At 37.4% G+C, this 20,889-nt stretch overlaps 1 protein-coding gene across 3 annotated transcripts; it reads right to left on the bottom strand.

Moving 5' to 3' along the window:
* Positions 1–1,464: 1,464 nt before the first annotated feature.
* On the bottom strand, positions 1,465–20,700 carry LOC752968 (choline-phosphate cytidylyltransferase A). Of its 3 annotated transcripts, none has more exons than XM_030982071.1 (8): positions 20,621–20,700; positions 14,688–14,886; positions 8,265–8,373; positions 7,089–7,202; positions 5,852–6,003; positions 3,972–4,193; positions 3,352–3,540; positions 1,465–2,528 (listed from the first exon to the last, which is right to left on the bottom strand). In XM_030982071.1, the coding sequence occupies exons 2-8, from the start codon at positions 14,799–14,801 to the stop codon at positions 2,136–2,138; spliced, it is 1,293 nt and encodes a 430-aa protein (XP_030837931.1). In that variant the 5' UTR covers positions 14,802–14,886; positions 20,621–20,700; the 3' UTR covers positions 1,465–2,135. The 3 variants fall into 3 exon arrangements, with proteins under 3 accessions (XP_030837931.1, XP_030837932.1, XP_030837930.1); XM_030982072.1 differs by lacking the exon at positions 20,621–20,700 and adding an exon at positions 16,672–16,799; XM_030982070.1 differs by lacking the exons at positions 14,688–14,886; positions 20,621–20,700 and adding an exon at positions 11,131–11,507.
* Between the last annotated feature and the right edge of the window lie 189 nt (positions 20,701–20,889).

Here is a 20,889-nt window from a genome sequence, read left to right as displayed (position 1 = left end):
ATACGGTAGCTAATATACCTTGCCAATAGGTTGATGAGTTAATCTTTGGTAATATAATATATTTATATTTTACACCTATGTAACATAACATGAAATAATAGGCCAGTACTAATAAAGGCATATCAACTGTAATCCAGGTTTAAGTCAGACGAAGCAGGAGCATTCATCCATTGATCTATTATGGAGTGCCAATTGTCAACCTCTTTATCATGTCAAATTTTCATAATTCTGTAACTAAATGAAGAAAAAAAGAAAGAAGGCATGTCACACCCATTCATTCTGTTACACAATTATAGTAATTTGAAAAGAATTAGGACTGACACTTTGCACTCCATACATCATTGGACCGACTTAAAGTGAGTAATATAACCTGCATATACAGTAGGATTATAACCCTTTATAATTTATCTTCCTCACACAGTGTTACAATATATGTCTACTGATGCCTTTCTACTACTAACTTGAATATTTAACATAACAGGAGGTTTAATATGACCTTACAATACCTATATGGTGGAAACAATGATATGGAAATACAAATAATGCTGACATCATGCATTAAATGCGAATTATTCATATAACTAGCAGAGAAATATCATACCCTGTGTATTGCATTGATATCATTATTCCATTACATAGTAACTAAATGATAACACCCAATAAAAATGATAGTTTGCCATTGCCTGAAACCAAAAGGTGATTATTTGCTTTATATTCCACATCAGAAACATTTCACTTCTTCCGTCATTTTAGAGCAAAAAGTCATCAAGTAACAGCTAGCTCTGATTCGGGCGAGAGAAAAAAAAGTTTGTGATTTTAATAACATAAGACATTCATCTTACACCAAAATGGACAACAACAAATCATTTTAATATCCAGGGGGGTGTTTCACAAAATTTGTCATCAGTAACAAATGACAATTTTTTTTATAAGCTACTGAAATCCTTGCTTCTGATTGGTTATGAACAGATTTGTCACTGATTTTTGTCATTTGTCATTGAAAAAAGGCTTTGTGAAACGGGTCCCAGATGTTCTTTGAGCTGCCTTATAATGAGTGTATGAATGATAGAAGCTCATACAAAAACTCTATTTTCATTGAATTATTTCCTCACCTAACATAGAGAAGCAAATATCAATTAAATCTGAAGAAATAGAAGCATGGTTGCATGTACATACATGTGCATGGACTTAGTGTTACCGACTATGCACAGTCGCATACATTTCTATTTTTCATACCATCTTTGACATGATACACGTGTTTGAATCAAAATCAAAATCACTTCAAGATAAATAAAGAATGGAGAACGGCAAAAACAGATATAAAAGCAAAAATTTTACATGATGAAATGTATTTCCATAACACGACTGCTTTGGTCTTCTTCGTGAGTAATTAATATGCATCTCTCTTGCTTGAAAGACTAGCCATCACAAACTTTCCATGTTGGTTGCCCAAAGACGGTGTTGGTTGCCCAAAGACGGTGTTGGCTGCCCATAGACGATGTTGGTTGCCCAAAGACGATGTTGGTTGTCCATAGATGATGTTGGTTGTCCATAGATGATGTAGTCTCTCTTGACGAGCAGGCATGTGGCATCTGCATACCGGTACCTTCAATCTCACTTCTTATGACAACTACTGGTTGAAGGATCCTTCCAAACTCATCTGTTCAGAGCCAAAAGGGCATTAGCTCTGTGTTAAAGTATAAGAGGTAACTCCCTTCTGGCTCCAAACGGATAAAAATGTTACCATTATAACGCAGCAAGCTTCAGCAACAAATGCAGACATGCATGTACTAAACCTTTTCGCCTTGTACTCATTACAGTAAATCACAGTAAAATCGCAAGAATGAACAGAAAGCCAAAATCGGACAATATAAACGGAAGCTGAAGGAACAAAGCACTCAACAACACAAAAAATAGTAATGGTATGATGCTGCAGAAAACAAACTTCATGGCCACCTTTGGGTTAGTCTTAGTATTGGATTTTGCTGTCTTGGCTTGGCTTTATTATCAGACTGATGATTTGTGAGAACTTTGTCTTTTCATAATCAGCAATTTTCAATTCAGTTTGATTGTCATCCCGAGCTTCTATGCAGATTAAAATTTATAGGATCTCATCCTACTTTCAGTCCTTATATCTATTCTGTCCAAAGCGTGGATGATAGGACTAGAGTTTCATTGAGAAACATGAGGCAAGATTCAATGCGAAGCCAGCTGTTCACTAGGAGACAATGACGGTGAGGGTATCTTGGTTCTATAGCGATCATCCTCCTGCGGAACTCTCTTTGGTCTTCTTCCGCTTCCACTTCTTCCTCCTTGTCCTCCTCTTCCTCCTCCTCCTCCTCATCGTCGTCTCTAACAACAAGGCTCGCCTGCCCAAGACCATACTTGTATTCCTCTTCGCTATCCCCTTCGTAGTCGACGTCGTCTTCGATGTCCCAGTAGGACGCACTGGGGCTACCATGCCTAGGACTGCTGGGAGGTGAGATGGCGTTCTGGAGAGACCGCTTGCCATCTTGGAACATGCGATTCTGAATAAAGCAAAAGAAACGACAGAATGGACTTTGTTCAAAGGACTGCTTGTGATGCAAGTCTGTGACAAAAGATAGACTACCTCCATCTAGGGGGTGTTTCACACAGCCTTTTTTCAATAACAAATGACAAATATTAGTGACAAATCTGCTGATAACCAATCAGAAGCAAGGATTTCAGTGGCTTATAACACAAACTGCCATTTGTCACTGATGACAAGTTTTGTGAAACAGGTCCCTGGGCACCTTACATTTTGCCTGAAATTGACAGAACTTTATATCATATAAACCTTACGGTTGATCTGATCTGATTCCTCATATTCTAAGAGATTAAGTATGCAGAAAATCCATCAAAATATGAGCATGAACAATTTTACTTTCATAAGTAAAGACGGCAGTGTCATTTTGACATTGCAAAACAAACCAAGGTTCTCATGTCTGCGCACTCATTAATGTGACACATAGTTCCAGGTTTTTGAAGTGTCTCTAGCCTAGGAATGAAGCCTTAAACTTTATTTTGCATGCTAGGGTTTCACATCTGTTACGTAGCACCTGACAGCTGTAGAGCAAATCTTAGAAAGCCCTCATTTTACAGTCTGTTCCATTTAACAATTCATTTTAAAAGACTTTACAAGAAACATCTTTTCTCTCTTTATAATGCATAATTTATTTTAGACTTCATCTCTCATACTGAAATGCAAGGCAGTCCCGCCTTTAAAGAAGACATAAAACTGCATCATATTTGAACGAGTCTGAAGGAGAGGGGGGGGGGGGGGGAGGGGAGAGAGAGGACTCCAAACACTGGTTTTAAATTTCTACTCACCAGAGGACCATTCTGACCAAACAGGTCCAGAAAGTTTCCAATCATCTCTCGAGACTTCTCCTCCCACTTCTGAAGAAAGTTGATACTCCTGTCTTCCATCTTATGAACGAATTCCTTGGATCTCCTCTCCACTCTCCTCACTCTCTGTCGGACCTTGTCAACGCTGTCTTGAACTTTGAACTTGGTTTCCTGTATTAGAAGTAGAGGACAGTAAGCAACGTATACAAGAAAGTGCGTTGCACTGTGTAGATAGTAGTACTATCTACACAGTGTAACAAACTTCTCTTCTTCATCACATGATTTACTTTTGACCAATCGTAGAGCAAGATTCTTAGTATGTGGAATATAATGTATCAAACATACAATGATTGCCTTAGAAGGGCAAGGTTAAAGGTCATGTATAGGTTTGGCAAGCTATGGCTGTTTCCTAGATATCCTAGCAGACATTTACACTATTATTTACCAGAAATCACGGATGGAATATCAGATGGTCTCTCACACGCGAATCTTTTGATGAAAGGAATACGACATGAGACTATACTATAGTCTGCAACCCAAGACATCTCAGGCTTACGAATCCAACAGGTCAGTGAAGGGAAAGTAGAAGAAGTATAACTCACATTAAACAAGCCAACATTAAGATCCCTGGCTGAATACCCTCTCGACAGGTTCCGTCTGACGTAGATATCGTAATCTCTGACGAGCCTTGCGATGATGTCCGATGTGGATACGCCCTCCGTCCTTTTAGTGGCGACAAATTTACCAGCCGCTTTGATGTCTTTGTAGACGTCCTCTGTGCCTGAAGCTCCGTAAGGCACATCGTCGTGTGCTACAAAGTCAATCTGGGGGTAAAATAATCGTGAGTTGAAAGGTCAAAGCTGAATTGAAAATATTAGCACTTGTGTGTATCTTTGCAAAGTGGCAAAAACATTTACAAACCTTTTGGCCCAAATTCACAAAGGAGGTTTGTCGACAAACCTAGGTTTATGTGCATCTTATGACGGGTTTTGACAGGTTTTTACAAACCACCTTTGTGAATTCGGGCCATGAAGTATGATAATGATGGTGATGAAAATAACATTGTTACGAATCTTACACAGGTTCATGAACATTTTTTAATTGATGCACATGAGCAGATTGGGCAGGTTAAAGAAAGATTCATTAAAGGGAAAGTCCACCCCCAAAATAAGTTTGTTTCGATAGAGGCAGAATAATAAGAAAATCAGGTGAGTGAAAGTTTGAGCAAATTCTGAATGAAAATAAGAAAGTTATGAATTATTGAAGTTGTGATCAATCAAATACAAATTGGCAACTCTGTGACTTATTATACGAGCTCTCCTTCATTTGCTTTGTGCATAATATTCCATAAAATCATGTTTTCTTCATTATTGATGACGGAATATATATTTTTTCCTTGCAGGGGGAGTATAGAAACATATTTGCAATTATTATATTTAGGGTGCATGTATGGTTGAAATTTTTCTTGAGGGAAAATGAAAATTTTAGATTTTTTTTAAATGGAAGTTGAGCTCGCATGATACGTCATAGAGTTGCCAATTTGTGTTTGATTGATCACAACTTCAAAAATCCTAACTTCCTTATTTTTAATCGGAATTTGCTCAAACTTTCACTGACTTGTTTCTCTCATTTTTCTACTCCTATTAAAACTAACTTAATTTCAGGGTGGACTTCCCCTTTAAAAAACAACCAGTCATGGTCACAGGTAAAACTTGGTTTTGTTTGTTTAATAATGTTGCTCCTTTTCATGTGTTCTAAGGAGCAGGAGGGTTCAATCAAATAATTAAATAATCTACTTGATGTGATAACGTAATGACAATAATGATACCAAATTAACTTTTTTTAAATAAAAAAATAAATAAGAATGATAATAGTCACATTTGTATAGCACTTTATCTATTAATATCGTGGTCATTAGATTCAATAACTAATCCGTACATGAGAGTGCACACGTACAGTATGTATCTCTTTATCCATTTGTTTTGATTATGTATGTATGTTTTCCTATTGTAATAAATTTAAATTTAAGCAAATCTCAGTAGAGGTGTCATCCTCATGGATATGTCACCGGACTGTGGATCGGATCACAAGGTCCGCGGTTCAAGTCTTATCGCGGCACTAATGTCCTTTGGCAAGATATTGATCTATGTTTGCTGCTCTCCATCAAGGTGTTAAATGGGCACCCGGTAGGATGCGAAAGCAAATGTGCTTAGATTAGCAAGTGTGCGCTTGTAAACATGATGCCTGGCTGGAATACTCCCCACGGAGTGGAGAATGTGCATACATTGTGTGCCGGTATGCCTGAATCCGATGACCGGGGTAATAATATGATTGTAGGGCCCTCAGGGAGAACAGTATGAATACTGATGAGGCTACACTGGGTAAAAAAGACATATTATTATTATTATTATTATTATTATTTTTATTATTATTATTATTATTATAATCTCCATACACGGACAATAAATAAACAACATCTCACCTTGTGTTTCTCCAGGAATTCTGGTGTGACGGACCACGGGGCATCCCGAACGATTTCATCTACATATCTGTTGTGTCGGACCCCTTCATACCTTTCCCACTCATTCATAACCGTGTTGCCTTTGTTTCTGTGAGTCAGCTCGTCGTTGCAAACTAGAGGGGAAAAAAGGGTAATAATGTGTAAGCCAATATTTTGGCAAACAAGATATTTTCCAGGAGCAAGGGTTTCAATAGTAATAAATTTGTGAGTTGTTAAATTTGCGTAAAGCCACAACTACTACAAATGATATACTTGCAATAATAATCATTCTATTTTTGTGGATCCTGAGCTCATTACTGAGTATCACAATCATCATATTGTACATTGAAGGTATTATGAGGTAACTTTGCCTCTGATTCTAAACGAAATCCTGGATTTAGCTCATGCTGCAATCATAATTACCTTTAGGTTAGAAATGAATCCCATGAATTTTACAAGCCAATCGCATGTTTGATTATCAAGATATTTATGATTGGAATTCAAAATTTCAGAAACCGTTTTCCCGATGGTCTTGAACAGCTTTTATAACACTACAGTCTATTGGGGGAAATGATTACCGGTATGGTAAAACCCGTCACTCAAAGATATTTACTTTTTTGAAGTGCTTCATGATTATTTGAAGCATAATTTTGTTTGTGCTTCAATATTTAACACCATATTACAGGCACTAATAACATGTGGGGTCATGCATCTCAGATTTGTGAACTTGAAACATTGTTAAACAATGCCTTTAAGAATTACTTTAGGAGAAAAGAAAATTATATATTGAAGTGCCCCATTATGGACTCAACTGTGTGGCATGACCCGGTGACAGATTGTGCTATACTGTACCGATGCTTACATTTAACTTATATCCTGCCATAAGGTTATAGTGCTTTGTACACGCGAGCATGCTATCGATTGGCTGCTTAATTCACACAAGCGAGCCACAGCTTAGCTGCTTTATGCATGCATGCTCGCATTCGTAATAGCAGTTATTGTTCATGCTCATTGTACTATGCTGAGTGCTTCGCACCATCAGATTATCAGATTATCGTAATATAAACTTGGCACAGGGGGATTTGAGGCTTGGCACAATGGGGATTAGTCCTGTGGCATTAGGCTGTATTCATTATGGCAGGATAAAAGTTAATGATTCACAGAATTTGCGAAAATGCAACCCCTAAAAAATAACTGTTTATAGAGTATAGTATCTTACCTCCTACTATGAGGTATGTATTAGGGAAGGCGTTTTTAGCTTGCATGAGCACCCTTGCGTGCCCCGCATGGAAGAGATCGAAAATACCGTCAGCATACACTCGAACAGGACGATCTGTAGGGAGAAAAAGAGAGAGAGAGAGGGGGGAAGGGGGGGGGGGGTAAAGAAGGAGGGGGTGGGGAGAGAGGTGAGAGGGAGGGGTAGGGAGAGAGGTGAGAGGGGTAGGAGAGAGGGAAAGGGAGAGAAAAGAGAGAGGCAAGTAGAGAATAAGAGATGGGGGAGAGGTGTTGGAGGGAGAGAAAGAGAGAGGGAAAGAGAGAAGGAGAGGGAGAGAGAGAGAAAGAGGGAGAGAAGGGGGTAGACATTGAGGGAGAGAGAAAGAGGGAGAGAGGGGGTAGATAGTGAGAGAGGGGGTACAGAGACAACAGAGTGAGAGGGTCGAGAGGGGAGAGAAGGAAGAGAGAGAGTTAGAGAGAGAGAGAGGGCAAGGGGGATAGAGAGTGAAAGAGAGAACAAATTAATGATCAACAGTTGCTGAGAACCACTTCAGATATACATGCACATCCGTATTTTTCAATAGTGACTAGTGTAAAATCCCATCTCAGTCACTTCTGCTCTGACATTAATTATTCTGGCTACACTTTATATCATGAGATGTACTTGAGGACAGCACAAGACATTACCAGTTCAATGGAGACTGGTGTAAAAACCCATCTCTGTTTCTTTTGCTTTGATTCTCATGAATGTAGCTGCACTTGCAGAGCTTAAAGATAAAGACCAGTTATGGTCATGCAATTGCATTGTGAAAGAAATGTTGTGGAATAGATCAGAAAAGGTTGATCATAGCATATAAGTATTGGTGTGTACTGCAAGGTTCTGGAATCATCAAAATGATAAGAAATTTGGCCCAGTCTTGGTAAAGTTACAAGCACTGTACACAGAAAGATGTATATGGGACTACGCACACGTGATATCTATCAGGTCCAAATAGATATAATAATTTACCACATATATCAATTAGTAGGCGGTTTCTCAGCAAAATTTGTATGATCACGTATTATTCAAAACATATTCTTTCACATGATTGGTAATAAGAGCTTCCATTTCATTTTTTGAGAGGAGGACATTTCCAAAACTGGTCTTTACCTTTAATCTACGGTAGATCTATGTACTTACGTACTGCACCAGACTTTGCTTGTTCAAGGGTGACTGGTGTAAAATCCCATCTCTGTTTCTCCTGCTCTGATCCAAAGGACCCATCTAGTACAGCAGGTTTGGCAAGACCCTGCAATAAAAAAAAAATATGGAAAAAAAAAACATGTACTGTTTGTTACTAATGTACAGATAGATTTTCTTGTATTATGCGCCTTGTATATTTTTCTTCATTATAAATAATAATAGTGTGTTCTTGTAAAGCACTCATGTCTGTCATGATTGACACTCCTGGTGCTCCACTGTCTATTTACATGTACATGTATATTAGAGGCATTTACTGTGCAAGCAAAAATCATTGGTGTTTCTCACATTCTGGAGTTTTGTTGAAAGTTGCTAGGCAACCACCCACAAACACTACCCCCAAAAAATCCCCAATTTTTTTTTTCCTGCTGACCAAAATTCTGTTGTTTTTTTGTTGCCAGTACCCTCACTAACCCCAAACAATCCATATGGGGGGGGGGGGGGGGAGGTTCAGAAAGAGAAGAAAAAGAGTAAATTTTCCCAAATACCAACTACCGGGTACCTTTTCCATTGTCCATTTGCCCGAAGGTCTACATTTAATAATCTTTCATCAGTAGAAATTAAGGCATACATGTAACTACATTTTCTCATTCTTAGTCCTATTGATACTGTGTGGCCTGTTTTAACAGGAAGTTCATATGTAACAGCAAAATCCTGGCAAATTTGGTAGTACAAATAGAGCGCCACTTACGTTGGCTTGTTTTCAGCTATATATACGCAGTGGGAAAATTCTGTTATTAGGCCTTGATATAATTATATAGAATAGGTATCAAAATAAAGTGGAATTAATAATAATATGGGTGTGCTCTTGCTTATTCTTCTACCAGGTACCCACAACACTGAGTGGAGAGAAACAATTGTAGAAAAAATATCTTCCTTAAAGAGAAGGTTCATTGATTTAAAAAACTAACTTTAATGTCATAATTGCAAAGGTGACACTTTGATTGGCCAAGGTTATCAAAAGCCAGTGCTTGGAAACATTCGAAGTAATGATTATTAACAATTACAAAATGCATAGATACAGCCCCGACATAGCACCTGAAAAGCTCCCTGGACGCTGCTGAGATATGATGTCACATGTTGAACATGATGTGCACAAGCAGACGATGTCCCATGACATCTCACACAATTTCAGTGCCTGTTTTGTTATCTTTTCTTCAGTTATTTCTCTTACTTCAATACCTTCAGGCAAAATGTTTAATCTATTGCCTCACTCTTAACCCCGTGCATGGTATTATTTTGATGAAAAAATGCAAGGATTAAAAAAAAAAGAATCCGTCGCTTGTAAACAAAATAAGACGCCATTGTATTTTCAGCTGCATACACCGCGGCAGGTTTGGCGTTTCAAGAGGGAACAATAATGACGTCCAGCTATCATTCCGGAGGTTTTTTAATTTGAAAGTGGGGTTTCTTTGATCGTTCATTAACCCATATCCTGTGTATTTACAAACAAAAGAATTTAGTTATCAGAATGGGGGTCATATCCCTTTTTGAATGGTGTAAAATTCCATCACATTTATATACACTAAACTCATTATAATTTGAGAAATATAAGCATTGCAATTATGTTCATTCTTTATGGGATGTCGTCTGCTTGGGCAGGGTTGGTTCATATTGTGACGGCATGAAAACTTTTTTTTTCCGGCGAATCTCTCGCATATCCCAGATGCTATGGAGGTTGTTTTATTTGTATTTTTATAAACCACCCGATATGTAGTTGACCTAAAACTTGCATAATAGTCATCTTATAGCTTATTTGCCGTATTTGTGATTTTCTATGAACCCGCACTTTAAGAACATGAATGCCATGCCAGGCTCAAAACCCATGACCTTTGCATTTCCAAGCAAGTGAAGTGATCGACAGTTTCACACGTAGGCCTACCATCATCAATTAAAAAAGAACAAAGTCTTATTGTGCCTGTTATAAAGAAGGCCTATTTTCTTTTTAATCCACATTTCCTTCTCAAAGTTGAAGGATCAAAAAGCAACCCCTAATGGTAATTTCCTACAAACCCCCCCCCCCCCCCCCCCCCCCCCCATTCTAATGAATCATAGAATTTATTTTTATCACAAATTGCGATACATGTCCATTTTCTTAGTTCGATATTTTGCATGGTGTAGTATAATAGAGGCCATATGTTCATGCACAAAAATGCTATTGAAGAATGTATGTGACAATTAACTTAAAGTACCGTGGTACAGCGATACATAACATGTACATGTACATGTATGCAAATGCATATCAGAAGGCCTGACATGTACATGTATGTGTGCAAATATTCATCGTAACATGAACGTAGGCCTAAATTTTCTTTGACACTGTATTATGTGTATACGTACATGTACCTGTACACATATCGCACAAATGTTTATGTACATACAGGTACATGTACCATATGTAATGTATGTACATACCACTGAAGGAAGTGCATGTACATGTACATATTCACAATATAAATGTATCAGCATGCATGTACAAAGGATCAATCAAGATTACATTTCAATATAACATTTTTTGCTGGTAGTCGTCAAGTAAATTTTTCTTGTATTCCCACAGCTGTTGAGAAATAGGACCAGTACATGTATATGAAATTCATAAAGAAAAGTTTTATAAAGAATCATTGTATAGCGAAAGACTAGAAAACAACATTGATGAAATTAAGTCATAAAGAAAAGAATGTTAAAAGGTAAATTGACATATTATAGCTGGCAAGTCATTTCTCGTACATGTGTACAGTAGCTACACATAAATCCTAGTAGTTTGAACACAGGATAAGATTTCTCAGACAATATAGTTAAAACTCACGCTTCCAAAATCGGGAATGGGAGGCACGTCCTTGACTGTTTTTCCACAGAACTGCAGACTGTGTTCCGAGCATGTCGACCATGCCGAATCCTCTTCAGATGAGATCGAGTCTGAACGTGCCTTCCTTGCACCTTCAATATCAATACCACCATCTGCCATTCTGGAACACAGTTTCAATACACTATGTCCACACTCGCATACAAAATCGTCCAAAGCAGTGCTATCTAAACTGAGCAAAGCATAAAATGTCACTTCCAAATTGAGAGACCTCGACCACAAGAGTCCTTGTGTTAGAAACCAATTTCCTTTCCACAAACCACATTGAGGTATTCAGTAAGCCTAGTATTCAGCCTATATGGAAACTAATAAAGTGAAGTCGTGTCACCTGATCTGGTGATTATTTTAGCTCAGAAATCAGACCAGAGAGAAATCACTAGACCAGAGGAAAATCGCCTCCCTGGAAATTGCCTTTTGTCTGCATACAGACAATCAGTCCAAATAGTAGCATAAACAGGGTACCCTTAAATCCTACAGCCCGTTGTTTAGCACTGGGCTCATTGACGCATGAATGACTGTCAACAATATCTGTCTGGACACCGATCAGAAAAGCAAGAATGTAGTAAGCTTTTAAAAACCAACAACTTCTATACATGATCAGTAAGACGATATAGTATAGCGTTTGAGAGCTCTAGATACACAGACACACTGAGGCATCTACACGTACGCGAGATGGGTCATAAAGTAAATAATGTTGTTCCAAAGAACCATTCTTCCAATGTACAAGTTCTATGAGAGGAATTGCTGTATTTTGGAGCTTCATGAAATGCCTAACCAATCAGAAACAACTTCCGGTGACGGATGTGTCTCTCTTTCAAGTATAGCTATGGGTGAAACCATACACAAATTATAATTTGTCCACATCTACGCAAATATATCCATGCAAATAATGAACACATTCATGTACCAAAAACATCTGAGCATTTCCCTAACACTGGAGCTGGTATCAATTTTGAAATCCCAGGGTAGATCAACACTTTTCATCAATGCTCAACATCAGTAACCAAAGAATATCTGCATCAACGTGTACAGTGTATGCAAATCCCATAACAACCAATTAAGATGTATGCAACTGAACAGTTCACGAATATACAGCGTTCCACTGCAGCAGGCATCCAATAAAAAGACCCAAGGTAAAATCAACAATAATCTCCTTTCATACTCAGGAAGACTGGTCAGCGACCACTGAATAGCAACGATTTTACTCCGACAAAGATGCGAATCCCATAACAATGAACACACCCAATCGTTCATCCACGCAACAGAGAGATATGCACCGATGCCGGCCTCTAATGGATGCAGCCACACATCTCAACCGCTGATCTTCTCATTGTGATCAATGATGCTGTGAGCTGAGGAGTGAGACAAGTCACTTAGCCTACGCTCAAGACTTTGGGATTACATGTGTACTGAAATGACTTTGTAGCTTCTGTTCAATAGGGATTTTTAGACTCGCACAAAGACAATGTGGATTGCTACGGTCGACGTCCTTTTATGACGTCACACGTATATCAGTCCACGCAAATCTAAAAGTCCCTATTGTCTGCCTGATGACTTGCATGCCTGGTTGCCTGACTTAGCAACCAGGCATGCAGTCAGGCAGCGTATGTACAGTATTGGAATGACTTTGTAGCTTTTGTTTGATGTCTGCCTGACTGCATGCCTGGTTGCCTGACATAGCAACCAGGCATGCAGTCAGGTGGTAGATTGCTTTACCTATTATTCATGTGATGCAAATGTTTTGTACTCATGCTCTTAATATGTGTCTGGATCAACATGCCAGAAGAAACTTCAAGAAAGAATTAAAGGGTGCCTCAAGTATTAGACTAGGACCTGCAGAGATGAGATGTACATGTACCAGTAGGGAGTGGCAAGATTGCCAATACCGGTAGATAGAGTCTCAAGTAAACATGTTAGCCTGCGTCTTATAATTCTGGTTTAACTACACATTTAAGGAGGGGGGACATCAATATTCATGACTGAAATTTTAACTTGATGTGTTTGTGGGTTTGCATTTTAGATATTTGACTAAAAAATTATGTTTACCGGTATCTAGGGACAGACCAAAGAATTACTTGAATTCATACCCGTGTACTTTTTAAAGTAGATAAGATTGCTGATCAATAGAGAATATTTCATCTTCTTCATCATTTGATAGTATTGTCGAATAGTTTTTAAAGTGCCATTCAAAACTGTTCTTTTCATTTGAACAGTTGCTCCTGATTTTATCAACTAACACACTTATCCCTTTTTTATCTTAACAAATTCCCATAATTAGCATGGAAGTAAGACTACACAGAGTCTGCAACACTGTAATAAATACTAGCACATGAGTACAGGACACAAAATATACATTACCACATACAAGCAACACGTATGTACATACATACAGTACCGGTATGTACAATTGTACACATACATTGTACATTAATGAATGAATGAGCTCCTTGCATTGTAAATGTACCTTGTGGCTTCTGGTAGCAATCACTTACATGTACATGTACATGTAACCCTTACTCAGTCTTAGCTCAAAATATAGATGATTTTGAGATAAGATATCAACTTCACATTTATTTTTGCTGGTACATGTACAATGACAAACAATGCAAACTGGCAAATTTTGTTCCCATTGTTTGTTCATAGTTTGTTGACATTGTTTTCAGTGGCAGTAGAATCTATATATGCAATATTTTTTCCATTTCCCATTGATTCAGTGCTCCAATAATGCAGTAAAAATTCATAACACAAGATTGTGTCATTGTGGTAACATTTCAAAATACAGACCAACAAGGGATCATAAAAGATGCTTTAAAAATTTACCAATGGACTATTTAAAGAGCTTTGGGAAAAAACAAGTAGAAGAATGACATGCCCTAAAAATATGTCACGTTTACTTCAAGAGCGGTCTGAGACAATATTGATTTTTGCCATGTGTGGCAATTGATTAAATGATTTCACTTTGTTCAAATGAAACCACTGCTATTGACTTGGGCTTCATTTCATCAACAATACAGGGTTAGAGTTGGGGTTAGAGTTTGGATTGACTTCTAGGCAAGGGCTAGGTTTAGGGTTAGGGTTAGGTATACAGTGTTTGGTTCAGGGTTGCAGTTTAGTTTAGTGAGTAGGAAATTGAGCATGAAACGAGTGTCTCAGGTGCATTGAAATTTACCTACCGAGTAAAAGAGCTATGGAAAAAACATTCACATTTTACCTCGAGAGCTGTCACAAACGATATTGATTTTGACCTTGGTGGCAATTGATTGAATGATTTCACCACTGATATCAACAGTTTGCTATTAAAGAGCTCATCTTTTACTAGCATCTTAGATTGTCAACATCTTGCAATAACTAAATTCTTAAACTACAGAACAACCCCTGACCAAACACTACACCTAAACCTAATCCTTAACCTGACACAAAACTCTAACCCTATAACCTATCTACAAAACCCAAAGCAATTTTCACTTGACCAACTGTCGGAGCTTGACCGTTATACATACCTGGCCTAATTTGATTCTCTTTGCACCGCTTCCATTGACATCGTTAGTGCTGCCTACCTCATCTAGATCATCTAGTTCATCACCCGATGACCTTAACTTACGTTTGGCGGCCATGTTGGATGCCGACTGGAGTTGCAAATCCTAGATACTTTTGATGTTACAGAATGCTCAATTTTGTCAGAGACAAAGTGTCAAATTTCTGTGGATGAATAAAAGAGAGTGACAGATTCATGACATCAGAAACATCCTCAAATTAAAAAAATTAAAAAAATCTTAACATCTTATAAAATCACATGCACACAGGCCCAAATTTTCAGAAGCTGCTGACTCATTGCCCATTTGAAAAGGGTAGCTCCTCTATTAGGGTATGACGGAATTAAAGTTAAACCTGGCTTGAACGTCTTCCACTGGTTGCCAGAGCTAAAGCCCGAGCTAAAGCCGGAGCTAAAGTTATGATAGACGCTATAGATCATACAAGCACAGCATATTGAAAGGCCAAGGGCTACCCCTAATAATTCCATCTAAATTACTGCAATTAATTATTGAAATGAAGAAACAAACTTCATACAGCATACCGCAAGCTTCAGTGAATCAAATAGCAGCTGTTATGAAATGTGTCATCATCGTCACGAAACCATGCAGGAATGCATCGACTCGATTGATCAGACTTTGTTTTAAAGAGAAGGTTCCATGCAGTGAACTGTGAAGGTGTAAAATTAAAGTGCCAGCCTTTTCCCTACTTGTTTCTTTGATTCTCATGTTACAAAATCATAAAAGATATGTCTAATGATAGGATTTTTTTTTAAATGCCCTCACACTCCAAAAAATGTATTTTGAAATAAGTGTACAACTTTCAACTAAATTTGTATTCTAAATGTGTGTGTTATCCCATAGCATATATGTGTACCCATTGTTGTGTGCTTGTACATGTAAATGTTTTACCATTTTGAAATTTCTTCTAATAGTTTCAAAACACTATTCAAAACCACAAAATGCCAAATTATTCATATGTACATTTGTACATACAGTGTACATGTAAATGTAATCAACCTTTCTGAATTCTGAATTATGCTAGATAGCGGTGGATTGTTACTTTCACAATGAAATGACATGCCCAGAACTCAACTCTACTCTAACTATAAATATCACAAATTCCTAGATTTCCCAGGTAATATTACCTAGCAGAGCATAATACATGTATATAGAATGACAAAGAACATGCATGCATGAAACAAAAAACGTAGCCATTGTTCTATACTTTCTCACATATTTACTGAGCAGTGAAAATAACACATGCGAATGATGAGAAATAAAGCACTGTAAAGGTCCAATAGAGCGCTGGAAATCACATACCAGTATTTAAACAGATCTGGTATAAACAAACACACACAAACACACGCATGCAAAACAATAACATACAGTCTGTTTGGAGCTAAAAGGGCATTACAGCCCCTCCAAAGTGTTGGGAGCCTCAAATTTGTCAACAAATGGATGGCAAATTTTCACTCAATTATTGTATCATAATGTACAAGAGCCAAGAGGATGTCATTTAAAACACACTTCTGCAAAAATCCTCCCCCCCCCCCCCACCAAAGTGTATGAAGACAAATATTGATAAAAGAATACGAGTACGAAATTTTGTTTTCTGTTGTACGCAGAAAACCTAAATTTGTATTCTTTCATCAATATTCGACATTTGTTTTGAAAATCCTTGCAGAAGTTGGTCTTAAATGACATCCTCTTTCACATCACAAAACAATTTAAGTGAAATTTTGCCATCAAGTTTATAAAAATTAATCGTTTAATGCCCTTCTGGCTCCACATAATACAACATAATTGTATGATTAAGTCTTAATTTTATCACAGCAATAACAAAAAAAGGATCTTGTTAACATAGAAATATTTTTTTAACAATGCTACTAATACATGTACAATGTAATTAGTTTTTTTTAACTATATTGTTTACAATGTACAATTTCCTCACCAAAGTAGAGATTTTACCAGTAATGTCCAATGCAATGATGTCAATAGTCCTGAGAAGATCTACACTACAGTCAACTCTCCTTTATTTACTGTCAAAGAGCTGGTGATAATGGCATGACTTGGTCCAAAGGTTAAACATAGTCTTACTTCAATTGTTTTCTTATAATCACCTGCCTGAATTAATTTGAATCGTGAATCAGTTAGATAGACAAAAAATGCCACCAAATTCACATTCATTCAGAATAATTAATCTATTTACAATTTTTTTTATTTATTTTTTATTATAAATGCCTATTTAACTAATATTTAACAAACATTAAACTTGTTACAAAGGTTTGATTGCCCCCATGAGCATACTGTACTGCAAGTATAACAATGTATTTTCTCATAAAACATTTTGTACAATGTAGTAATACTGCAACATCCTAGTTTGCAGGTATGAACTCTTGTTCACCCTGTCTTTAGTAATGCATATACAGGGTTTGAGCTTGGAGACTATACACAGACAGCAGCCCATTTATAAGGCCGTTCTGTAGCTGCTTCTGTGTGACAACGAACTTGTAGGTCCATGGTTTCCATGGTTGACATTGGCAGAGCCTGACAGTTAGGCTCAGCTCAAGACTTAATGGAAATGTGCTTACATTAAGTGTCAAATTGGAGTCTGTGCTTACAGACTAAAATGTGGGTAATTTATACCAACTATAACCTGGGAAATAGGCTAGCTTATAATACTCATCCAGGAAATCCAAGTAACTTCCTGACTCAAGTGGTATCGTATCAGAAAGAAAATATAAAACACTTTTGATGAATCCTACACTAATACAGAAAATGAACATTAGAATCTATCCCATCCTTCCCCTCGGTGTTCATGTTACCCCCCTCGCCCTTCCACTCAAACTTCCTTCCTTTCTCTTATTCCTTCCCTCTCTATCTCTCCCCTCTCTCTTCCTCCCCATCTTCCCCTTCCCTTCCCTCCCCCATTCCCCTCACCCCATCCCCCCTCTCCCTCATTCCCTCCCTCCCTCTTTTACCCTCTCATCACAATTATCATCACAACATATTTTGAATCAGAGTGTCTCTTTTTGTTTTGGTAAGCATTTGGGAAATTAAAAAGCAATGAGGACTTGATCTAACTCTAACCAGTTAATATGAAAGTCATCTTCTCAGTGTAGATTGTAAACAAAATACAAGGTCAGTATCTCTCCCCTCTCTTTTTCTCCTAACCTTCCCCACCCTCACTTTCTCCTTCCCTTGCCCCCCCCCCCCCCCGCCCTCTTTCTCTCCCTTTCTATTCCTTCCTCCCTCTCACCCTTTTCCCCTCCTCCCCCATTCCCCCTCTTTTTTCCCTCCCTCCCCCTTCCTCTCTCTTTCCCTTCCTTCCTCCCTCTCACCCTTCTTCCCTCCCCTTCCCTATTTCCCTCCCGCATTCCCTTCTCGCTCCCCCATTACCTCCCTCTCATCACAATTATCATTAACATATTTTGAACAAGAGTACCTCTTCTTGTTTTGGTATGCATTGGGAAAATAAAAAGCACTGTGGACTTGAATAAACCCTAACCTTTCAATATGAAAGTCATCTTCACACTGTAGATTGTAATCAAAATACAAGGTCAGTGTCTCAATGACAATAACACGCTACATCATAGATCACCCCATGTTTGTTCACATACAGATCAAAGGTCCAAAAATCTTGAGTACAATGTACACAATTTGCAAAGTACAACAAGTACAATTAAATACAATGGAATGGTCATATGAACAATGGCTTTAAAATAAAATTGCAGCAAGTTCCAACTTGATACACTAATTATTTAATAATTTACAAACTGTATTTAGGGTATGTTGTCTCTTTTTAGGTATACATCCGTGTCACTCACGCCCACTTCTCATTGATCATCATTAGAGAATCATTATCCAATCATTTCTTCATGTTTAGTCACACCAACAGCTATCACTGTGGTGTGTATTTATTGATTATCCTCAGTGCATAAGCACTACTGTTGTTGTGAAGGTGTTCATGACACTCTACTCTATTCTTTTTTTTTTGTCCGTCTCTTTTTTACATTAAATTAAAAAGCAGAAAAATAACGGGTACAAAGAATGGCGAAAATCTGAAATAAATTTGGACCAATAATTAGAAAGTTATGAAGGCTTTAAATATGAGATCATTAAGTCAATACGAATCTCAAATTGGCAGTTAGTGGATTAGTGGATCTTGACTCGATTGACAGCACAATGGAAATCATGCATTTCCTCTAAGTCTTATACAGTGTGAGTCAGAAGGAAAAAAACTTAACTTTTCCAGTGAATGATATACATACAAAGGATATGATTTATTCATAATATAACCTCATCATACCTGTACTCCAAAACCAATATAGTCATGGTGAAAACTACTACGGCAAAACAAATGCGATTTTCACCTCTCAGTAACAAGAGGGCATCACATAGCCACATACATTTAACATTACATCATGTATAATTTGAGACTTTTCAAAAACCTTGTTTTATAATCATTTATTGTGATAATTTCTTGTAAGTGAATTATGAGGAAGGAAATAAAATATCTGTTTTTTTTAATACCAGAAAAATTAATCACCAAAGGGCAAATTTCAACAATTTAAATGACAAAATTCCTAGATATTTGTTTCCACTGGTTACCAATGAAGAAAGGTTTTTCCAGACAAGGTGCAGATTATATTGAATAGCAGTAGTGGTAAAGTTGGGTGTTTTCAGCCTCTTAAAAAAATGTTCAATGTAGATATTTTATTCTCTATTTCACAATTACAATCAACCTCAAATACCTCAACGTTGAAGAAGTCAAATCCCTCCTGAGTTAACTTGTTAAGTCATCACAAGTGTCCCAATTTTGCTATGTGTTATCTACAGAAAAATATTTGCACTCACTTTCAATAAACTCACAATGCCCTTTAAATCATCATATTGAAGCTCATACACACATCGACATATTTACCATACACACACACAGTTCACTGTCACCGCATGTAAACTAGTATAAACATGTTCATGATGCATTTGAAATAATTTGTGCACCATCGACGACGATGTCGATAAAGTTTGTTGTTTTGGATTCAATTCAGACTTCACTCTTCAGTAGTATGTTCATGATAATCTATTTTAATCAACTTTTTTTTTTCCCCTTCCACAGGGTTCTTTATTTTCAAAACAAATTCCATCATAGACTAGGTCTATATCTATATCCATATATCATACACAAATAATTATAGAAATAATTTCCATACATAATTAACACACAGACAATAATCATCACGATCACACCACACTTCACAGATAATCATCAACATGATCAAAGACAAAGTGAAACATAGATCTCGACTTCTTTCTTGTCGTTCAACAAAGACCTGCAAACACAGTCAGTAGTCAGTAACATTTGATTTAATTTCGACTTCACAATGCTGTATTTCCACTGCCAAAACAAACAGTAGATCTAGTGCGTGTCCGTCAATACGACTAGCTCCCGGCGCGGCGGTGTCATTTTTTTCTGCGGCACAGATTGGGGCTTTTTTTTAAAAAGAGGTCTTGAGTTAACCCTAACCCTAAACTTTCCCATAGGCTCAACAGGCACCTAACCCCAATCTGTGCCGCAGAAAAAAATAACGCCTCCCGGCGCGGCGCTAGCTCCAACTACAAATTCAAAGTACGCCGCAACACACAGCTAGCTTCTACCGGTATTCCCAGTGCCCAGTCTGCAGCGGGCCTGAGCGCTCTGGCTAGCGCTGGGCTACTGCCTCTGGCCCTGGCTAGATTTCGCGATTTCGATTGCATTTGCAGCTCGCGCTCGTCATGTTTGACCGTGTTCAGACGTAATTCCTGACTATTTCCTGACAATGTGAGTAATAAATATGCACAATATAATAGAAAAGTTTTCAAATAAATAATTTAAATTGATAACACAGGTAAATACTCACATGAACTAATTAAAGCCGTAAATAGGAAACACAGGATTCAGGAATAAACCATCCAAGGCAGAGATATACTAGGTACGTGTACTAAAATGTTGCCAAGTTACCAATGATTTTATGAAATTTATTTGTCCTATATTCTTACAAATATTCTTTAAAAACTTAATATATATATAAAATATATACATGTTATATATACAGAGATTCAAAACAATGTAATAAGTTTGATAATAATATATTTATAAACATTAGATTTACAGTGACTTAAGAATGGA

The sequence above is a fragment of the Strongylocentrotus purpuratus genome, unplaced genomic scaffold (genome assembly GCF_000002235.5).
Source record: "Strongylocentrotus purpuratus isolate Spur 01 unplaced genomic scaffold, Spur_5.0 spur5_scaffold_12, whole genome shotgun sequence".
NCBI lineage: Eukaryota > Metazoa > Echinodermata > Echinoidea > Camarodonta > Strongylocentrotidae > Strongylocentrotus > Strongylocentrotus purpuratus.
The sequence above is the reverse complement of the archived record's forward strand: the minus strand, read 5'-3'. Positions and strand labels throughout refer to the sequence as shown.

What these genes read in the sequence shown, in the direction of transcription:
- LOC752968 (XM_030982070.1), bottom strand. Translation starts at nt 11,289, where the DNA reads ATGGCAGATGGTGGTATTGATATTGAAGGTGCAAGGAAGGCACGTTCA. An exon ending in TTAATGTTGGCTTGTTTAAT is followed by an intron (nt 3,541 to 3,971) that starts GTGAGTTATACT and finishes CTTCTAATACAG; the next exon opens with GAAACCAAGTTCAAAGTTCA. An exon ending in TTGGTCAGAATGGTCCTCTG is followed by an intron (nt 2,529 to 3,351) that starts GTGAGTAGAAAT and finishes TGCTTTATTCAG; the next exon opens with AATCGCATGTTCCAAGATGG.